The 9007-nt window shown below is 40.5% G+C and overlaps 1 protein-coding gene across 1 annotated transcript in view; it reads right to left on the bottom strand.

Annotated features, from left to right (window-relative positions):
- Nucleotides 1–1022: 1022 nt before the first annotated feature.
- LOC132111959 (otoferlin-like) overlaps nt 1023–9007 on the bottom strand; it is a 37209-nt gene continuing 29224 nt past the window's right edge. The window contains exons 38-41 of the mRNA XM_059519558.1: nt 4914–5155; nt 4621–4799; nt 2928–3028; nt 1023–1487 (exon numbers count right to left, since the gene is read on the bottom strand). Coding sequence (XP_059375541.1) covers nt 1307–1487; nt 2928–3028; nt 4621–4799; nt 4914–5155 — 703 coding nt within the window. The 3' untranslated portion in view covers nt 1023–1306. The remainder of the gene's footprint in view (nt 1488–2927; nt 3029–4620; nt 4800–4913; nt 5156–9007) is intronic.

The following is a 9007-nucleotide window of genomic DNA, read 5'->3' as shown; positions in this document are numbered from 1 at the left end:
TTGTCCAATCTTAACAAAACTTGGGATTCATGGAGGACAGGACATTCGGGTGATGAGTGCCAATTATTTTCCAATTCTGTCCATAGGGGGCGCTAGAACTTCAAACCTCTCATAAGTCTGTTTGATCTCAGTAAAATTTGATGTCTTCTTTAGAGCAAGTTCAAACCAAGCCATTAAAATTAAATTGTAGAAATCAACAGAAAGGGCCAACTGAAATTAAGCAAAAAATAATTTCAGTAAGCGATAACTATATGAGACAAAATGTGAAAATATGTAGGCCTGCAAAAAATATTCTGATTATTAGTCTTTGTTCTATTATTCAGATTTGACAACTAATTAAAATGTTACACTTTCTTACTAATACATAAAAAAGGTAATCACTTCACCTTTTGAAAATTGATATTCTTTTACTATTGCACAATTACAATTATTATTATATAATAAAAATAGATTTTGTACCAAAAAGATGACAAGGACATTCTCATTCACCATTTAAATGAACTCTATGAAAGTGACTGACTGATGCATCATTCTGCCTGACATCTTTGTCATGTGGATGTGGAACAACATTAAAGTAAGTGATAAGACCTTTTATTTTTGGATAAATTATTTTATTCACAACATTGGCTCTATTACAACACTGTTCAGATCATATACGTGTCCATTTCTATATCATTTGGATTATATGGTCCAATACATTTTTGGGGTGTGGCCCACAAAAACTCATCTGACTCTTACCTTGGGGGTGCAAAATATGATACACATGGACAACTGGTCAGTCTGAGAAAACGTGGTCATTTATTTGTAACTGAGTGACAGCATCAGTAAACAGAAACCACATACCAAAAATCAAACAACATCCCCATGTGACTACTAGCCCAACTAGATTATTCAACAGTGTAGAAACCGATGAGGAGCAAATCTGAAATATCGTTGTTACTTCACACTAACTTCATGATCAAGAAGCTAATAGTTGACTCTTTTCTATTGCTAGTGAAAAATCACTCACTGTTGTGGGTGAGTTTACAGTGATGTCGTTGGACTTTCAGACAGAAAAACAATTTAATAGACCTTGCTATGAAAGAAAGCTAGAGTGAGTTATAGTTAAATTTAACACTAAAATCACACCAACTTTAAACATATGAACATGAAATATGTGCCAATGAAAACCTAAAGACTGGACAACTTGCTATCAACTGATGTCTTTATTTCGTCAAATGCAGATATACAAATCATGTTCAATTCATGCATTTCAAACTTATTGCAGAAGAGATTAAGCTCTGATTGAATCTACAGTTTTCTGTTCTCAGACCCCCAGGAGTTTCTTGGCCATATAGCCAGGCATACTGTAGAGGAACAGGGCCAAAATGGCGAGAAGCATCAGCGCCAACACAATTTTGATGACCAGCCACTTGTACTGGTTGCAGATGAGATGGCGGACTGCCTTTAGCGGCATAAGGAACCACAGGAATGTAATGTCGGGACGGCTGGTGGGATAAAACCATTGAACATGCTTTTAGAAATTGGGTTTTAAATCATTTTGAACATGCACAAATTTAAAATGTGTGTCTCATTGATGACATGCAATTTTGGCAGGTAATGGCACACATCAGAGCTCAAAGTATTGGAAATATTGGACTGGTTTTTAGAGTATAGGTGCACAAATTTAGGATATTATGAATGGTTTCTAAATAAAATGCATGCCGTTTTCTTTATTGATTTATTAGTAGCATCTAAAGCACACAATAACATCGTTCAGTGAATACATTTAACGTCCAACAATCGGAAAACCCCAGAAACCTTGATATATATATATAAAAAAAACATTTTACATCAGCACTGGATATGCAGACAAACGTGACTTATGTTTTTAGATTTTGTTTGTTTTCTGAAACACGAGCTAATGACTATGATTGGAAACGAGGTTCTCAACCTAACAAGGTTTTCACCATGTAACCTGGCATATGATGTGCAGACAATTGACAGTTGACATCTACACATTCAGTGTCATGAGTGAAATAATCAGATGATATGTGACCATTTTGAGATCATGTGTAGCCCAAAAGGTATTGACCTAATTGTCAATGGTTCTGAAAATTGAGAAATGGTAAAAAAAAAAAAAAAGGTTGACCGCTAATCAAATCTACTGTACACTTTCACAAGCACATATTAGCACTAACATTTTTCATCATTACTGACTTAATATAAAAGTCTTTTGCTAACCCACAAAACAAAAATGGTTCAAATCTCAACATTTGAGAGATTCCTTGCCTGTTCTGATCACATTCACAGGACACTTTTAAGGAAACCAAATGCTCTTCCAACAGCTATTTCCTGGACTCATTGGTATACTCACCTCCTTACCAGTATTTAATACTCAGCTTTACAAACAGGATGGATTAAATGGAAATGGCAGCTACTTCTCAAGGTTTCTGGGTATGTGAGGCAACAGCGTAAGCAGGCTGATGTTCGGGGTAAAAAAAACTCTTAAATACTGTATTTTTAAGAGCTTTTGAGATACATAAATGAATATGGGATCTGTAATCTGAAACCTAAAAGAAATATGATTCTAAATTTGTTTTAAAACGCACACCTTAATATAAAGTGGATTATCATTCCTTTTCTGGGAGGTATTAAATTATGTCATGAGAGATTAATTTTAAACCAGGGTATGCAAAGCCATATTGTTTGGAAAGCTGGAAGCAGGAAAACAAGTTACCATATATTTTCTAACAAGCACTCTTTTTAAACTTTTTTTTATTATTATTAAAAAAACTGGATGATAGAATGTTTTTTAAATGAAATTTAGTGATTTAAGTGATTAATAGTGTTTAGTTCAACAAATGAAATGTCTTTAGTGAAAGTGAAAACTGACTAGTGGCAAATGACTGAAGCACTGAAGGTAGATGTAAAGATGTTGCTCTTACTTTGGTTTCTCAAGAGGCTCTGGTTCATTGCGTCCTTCACCAGCAGGAGTCTTCTCAGCCTCCTCTCCTGTCAGAAGCTGAAGCTCTGCTTCTACTTTCCCCTTAAGAGATAAAAATAACAATAATAACAACTCTTAAACTAAAAAAGTGCTACAAATTCAATTGATTGATTAGGAAGAGCATTTATTGTTAAAAAAAAACAACAAAAAGGCACCATAAAAGTCTCATTACAGTAGTCCATAGGACTTGCAGGAGGTCACATGACTGTCATGCTTTAGTTGTTCAGCGAATCATGTATCATGTGAGAGATTTTGAATATGTAGAAATGTAAGATTTGAAATTTAAATGCTTGGAAGGGAGCATTTTCAGTAAATCAGTTCATTTTGGTTAGAAAGACCAATCAATATTGGTTACACTTTTGATTAAATTGATGTAGTTACACTTACTATAGTAATTGAGTAAATGATGAATACTTACAAATAACTAAACCAGACCTTAACTTTATTTTAATTACAAGTAGGCATTTTAATCATTTGTGTATTTACATTGTAGCAACATCACCTTAAAACAAAGTGTAATGGAATATTGTTCATCTAGCAATCGTAGTCATGTTTAATGGTCTGCCAGCCAACAGCTGACTGGTCCTGATGTTATATGTTAGCCATTGACTTTGCATGCATTTACACTGTCTTTGCACTAGTGTTGCTGTGAGTGAGTTCACATCAGTTTCTGTCATGTTCCTTCCTCCTCCCCAGCACCACCTGTCTAGAGCTGCTTGTGGGGGATTTATGTTTGTCTGTTTGTGCAGCCGCAGCTTAGATGCTCACAGCACATACTTGCATATATCTTACGCTGGGTTCCTTTCACACTACATAGCTGTTTCATGAAGTTCCTATGGTTTTCCTATTACATGGACTAAACTTCACACTATGCGATCATTACTTATCTGAACGAACACCGATTTGCCTTAGATTTTATGCTTTTGTCATCAATCTCAAGAAAACTGTTTGTGGGTGAAATTCAGGCACAGAAACATGTAGTGCATACCCGGCAGCATGGTAAGCAGATTTAGCTGTTTAGTTGCAGTTTCAGCACAGTGCCACCTATTGGTCATTGGAGATATGAAAATGGCTATTTTTTTCTAATAACTTCTGAATTGTTTGGCAAAATATCACAAGACTGATCTCTTTTGATTCAGTGCAGCATATGGAGTTTAACAATGCCCCCCCCCCCCCCCCCCCCAAAAAAAAATTGTTGTTGTAAAATGTCATATTTTATTAATGCATTAGCTTAACATCACGAATTTCAGTATGTGTCATCGGCATCATGATCTTAGGGTACTCAAAAGGTTTTGGGGCAGCGCCACCTTTTTAATGAAATTACTATGAAAGTTTTTGACAGATAACATGGATCATGTCTAGAACATCGATACCACTTATGCCTTACTTTTTCATACTCCTTCTAAACAGTTTGTCTGATTTTCACCAAATTCGATATATATCTGTATCTATCTATTTATTAAGAATTTGAATTAGTTTTTATTTTCACATTTTATTTAATATAATTCTTTTCTTTTTTTTTACATAGATCAATATATATATTTTTATTTTTATTTCAGTTTTAGTTATTGAAGTACAACAAGTCAAACTAAATGAAAATTAGAAAATAGTGTATTTATGTGCAGGCAACTTACTGTGATTTCTAACTCGTCATTTTCATCTCGTGCCACAAATGGCCACCAGCCTTTAATTCTCTTCTGTTTGAAGATGTTGACCATGGGCATGTCTTGCTCGTTTATCACCATCTCAATGGAGCACTGCTTCGATGTCTTTGCACCACGAGGAAATCGATTCAGGTCTAGTTCAATTGCACCTGAAACCGAAACCAAACACACGTGCCGGCATGAATGAAGGTCATTAAGTCTGAACTGAATGTAAATTTAATCATACAAAGCACATTAATAATTATAAAAGTACAACAGCACACCCAGGAAGTCATCTGCAGAGAAGTGATCCGCATCCCACACTTGCAAATTCAGTCGGGCAGGAATTTTATACTCAGTCTCATCCCAAGAAAACATGGACTCTTTCTTTGAGATGACGATTTTCTCTTCGGCCTGTAGGTAGTCAAAAGGGTAAATGAAGCGCCAGTTGAAATTGCCCTCTCCCGTCAGAGAGCGATAGTGGACATCTGTGTCCTGCTTGTCTTCTTGTTGACCTTTCAGCCATCTGTTGGTCACAAGTTATGTGAAAAGTTATATTGTGAAAGATATATGAATTTGAGTCTCTTCTGTTCACCTTCTGATTGTACTAAGCAATACAAATGTTGGCTCTGTTTTAGACAGAAATAATTCAGTATTGGCAAGACAATCAGAACTCGTCAGTTTCCCCCCGCAATAAAACGGGACACCGGCAAAGCCACGCTTAACTTAAGATTATACAGAACGTAGCAAGAAATTACTATTTTATAATAAACAACATTATTATGAGTTAAGTAAAAAAAAAAAAAAAAATGTCATTTTTGGCCTATCATTTTAAAAAAGAGCAGAGTGAAAGAACTATAAAAAAAATTAAGACATCTGTAGGCAACATGACCCTTGACCTTCAGGATGTCAACACTCCTTTTCCTGATTTCTATGGGAATCTTTATGCAGTATATATATATTTTTTTTACGAATCTTTCGTCTTCCTTATAATGTGCCACTGAGGATGCAGTGGATTAGTTTTATTTTTGATGGTAATGCACCTAAATTCGTTTATGTCTGCATGAATCACTTTGCTTTCTGAATAATGAACAATTCAAGGCAGGTTTTGCTAAAACTAGAGGATCAGTACTTACTGTTTGTGATTCAGCGGCACCTACATAAGTAGCAAGTCTCACATTTTATGTGTTTTATATGGAGCCCTGCGCATTACATGCAAGAAAAAAATAAATAAATTGTGCGCACGATTTACTAATTCGTTCCCTCAATGTACTACAACGTGCACACGATTACTATTGTGTTCCCTCGTTTTGCATTGCGTTGCACGTTTTAGTACATTGAGGGAACGAAATAGTAAATCGTGCACATGATTTAGCCTACTATTTTTTCCTGCACGTCATGTGCGAGGCTCCGTCGTTTTATGATTATTTGCAAATAGCATTTCCTCTTCTATGAAAGAGAGGTTCGGGGTGAGCAGAACTCATTAGCATTTAAAGAGACATGCACCGAAACTGGTTACTGTGGACAGATCTGTTTTTGACAAGGTTAAAAGGGCATTTTACACAACCATTGAGCAATTATAACCTATGTATGTTGTAGACTTTTCATGAGGACCCTAAAAAAATCATACCAACTTGGGTATGACAAAATGGGCATCTGATGTCCCCTTTAATGCAAGTAATAAATAATATTTTTTGAGATGATGAGGCAACTATCAGTCTGCTTCTAAAACAAGACTCAACAAAGACCTAACAAAATGTTCCTCTTATCGCCCAATTAGCTTACTTAATATAGATTCTAAAATGATTGCCAAGTCCTTTGTATGAGGATTCTGCTGAAAAAAACCAAGGTGGAGCAGTACAAGTGATCTATTCTGTAAGACAAGAGTTCAATTCTTTCCGACTTTAATGAGAAATTTAATCTATAAATGTAATTGTCGGTTGGATGAATCACAGAACTGCAATTTAATGTTGTTGTCAAACCCTAGGCTTACTGTAGCGTGATCAGTCACCTATGTGAAAGCATTGCTATAGCTGTCTTTTTTAATGTGTTTTTGTATTGTGTGTTTTTTTTACCAATGGACCTTGAGTCTGGAAATAAAAGTTGAATGAATGAAAGAAATTAACAGACACACACACACACACACACACATAAACACACACACACACACACACACACACACTTGTGACTTGGAGGTCAAGAAGAGTGTTGAAGTAGGGGTCACTTTTTTGATGATGGCCAAATGAGCTCATTACAGGTGTTAAGACAGGAATTTAATCTGCTTGTTATTTTTTTTACGAATTTCTTCAAATATGACACATTTTAGAGTTCGAGTTAAACGTAGAGGTGTGCAGGGGAGCTAGTGTCTGTATGTCCATCCATCCATCCATCCATCTTCTACCGCTTATCCGGGGCCGGGTTGCGGGGGAAGCAGTCTAAGCAGAGAACCCCAGACTTCCCTCTCCCTAGACACTTCCTCCAGCTCTTCTGGGGGGACACCGAGACGTTCCCAGGCCAGCCGGGAGACATAGTCTCTCCAGCGTGTCCTAGGTCTCCCCCGGGGTCTCCTCCCAGTGGGATGTGCCCGGAACACCTTCCCGGGAAGGCGTCCAGGAGGCATCCGGAACAGATGCCCAAGCCACCTCAACTGACCCCTCTCGATGTGGAGGAGCAGCGGCTCTACTCTGAGCTCCTCCCGGGTGACTGAGCTTCTCACCCTATCTCTAAGGGATCGCCCAGCCACCCTGCGGAGAAAGCACATTTTGGCCGCCTGTATCCGGGATCTTGTCCTTTCGGTCATGACCCAAAGCTCATGACCATAGGTGAGAGTAGGAACGTAGATTGACCGGTAAATCGAGAGCTTCGCCTTGCGGCTCAGCTCTTTCTTCACCACGACAGACCGGTACATCGACCGCATTACTGCAGAAGCTGCACCGATCCGTCTGTCAATCTCCCGTTCCATCCTTCCCTCACTCGTGAACAAGACCCCAAGATACTTAAACTCCTCCACTTGAGGCAGGAACTCTCCACCAACCTGAAGTGGGCAAGCCACCCTTTTCCGACTGAGGACCATGGCCTCGGATTTGGAGGTGCTGATTCTCATCCCAGCCGCTTCACACTCGGCTGCAAACCGTCCCAGTGCATGCTGAAGGTCCTGGCCTGATGAGGCCAACACGACAACATCATCCGCAAAGAGCAGAGACGAAATCGTGTTGTCACCAAACCTGACCCCCTCCGGCCCCTGGCTGCGCCTAGAAATTCTGTCCATAAAAATCATGAACAGAACCGGCGACAAAGGGCAGCCCTGCCGGAGTCCAACACGCACCGGGAACAAGTCTGACTTACAGCTGGCCATACGAACCAAGCTCCTGCTCCGTTCGTACAGGGACCGGATAGCCCTTAGCAAAGGGCCCCGGACCCCATACTCCCGGAGAACCCTCCACAGGCCGCCGCGAAGGACACAGTCGAATGCCTTCTCCAAATCCACAAAGCACATGTGGACTGGTTGGGCATACTCCCATGAACCCTCCAGCACCCTGTAGAGGGTATAGAGCTGGTCCAGTGTTCCACGGCCTGGACGAAAACCACACTGTTCCTCCTGAATCCGAGGTTCTACTATCGGCCGGATTCTCCTCTCCAGTACCCTGGCATAGACTTTCCCAGGGAGGCTGAGAAGTGTGATCCCCCTGTAGTTGGAACACACCCTCCGGTCCCCCTTCTTAAAAAGAGGGACCACCACCCCGGTCTGCCATCCCAGAGGCACCGTCCCCGACTGCCACGCGATGCTGCAGAGGCGTGTCAGCCAAGACAGCCCCACAACATCCAGAGACTTGAGGTACTCAGGGCGGATCTCATCCACCCCCGGTGCCTTGCCACCGAGGAGTTTCTTGACTACCTCGGTGACTTCAGCTTGGGTTATGGACGAGTCCACATCTGAGCCCTCAGCCTCTGCTTCCTCAATGGAAGACGTGACAGCGGGATTGAGGAGATCCTCGAAGTATTCCTTCCACCGTCCAATGACATCCCCAGTTGAGGTCAACAGCTCCCCACCTCTACTGTAAACAGCGTTGGTAGGGCACTGCTTCCCTCTCCTGAGGCGCCGGACGGTTTGCCAGAATCTCTTCGAGGCTGACCGATAGTCCTTCTCCATGGCCTCACCGAACTCCTCCCAGGCCCGAGTTTTTGCCTCCACAGTGGCCGCTCTGTGCTGAGCGGCCACACCTGCGTGTCATCAGCCGCTGCCCTTATAAACCCCGCAAGCGGGCACAGAGGTGAGAGATGTCTCCACGAGAAACGGTTAACATTGTCTTTTCCTTATGCCCTAGACAGCAGCATGTGACCGCCAGCCCCAACGCCTCAGGAGAGCACGGACCCACAC

The sequence above is a fragment of the Carassius carassius genome, chromosome 31 (assembly GCF_963082965.1).
Source record: "Carassius carassius chromosome 31, fCarCar2.1, whole genome shotgun sequence".
NCBI classification, from domain to species: Eukaryota; Metazoa; Chordata; class Actinopteri; order Cypriniformes; family Cyprinidae; genus Carassius; species Carassius carassius.
The sequence above is the reverse complement of the archived record's forward strand: the minus strand, read 5'-3'. Positions and strand labels throughout refer to the sequence as shown.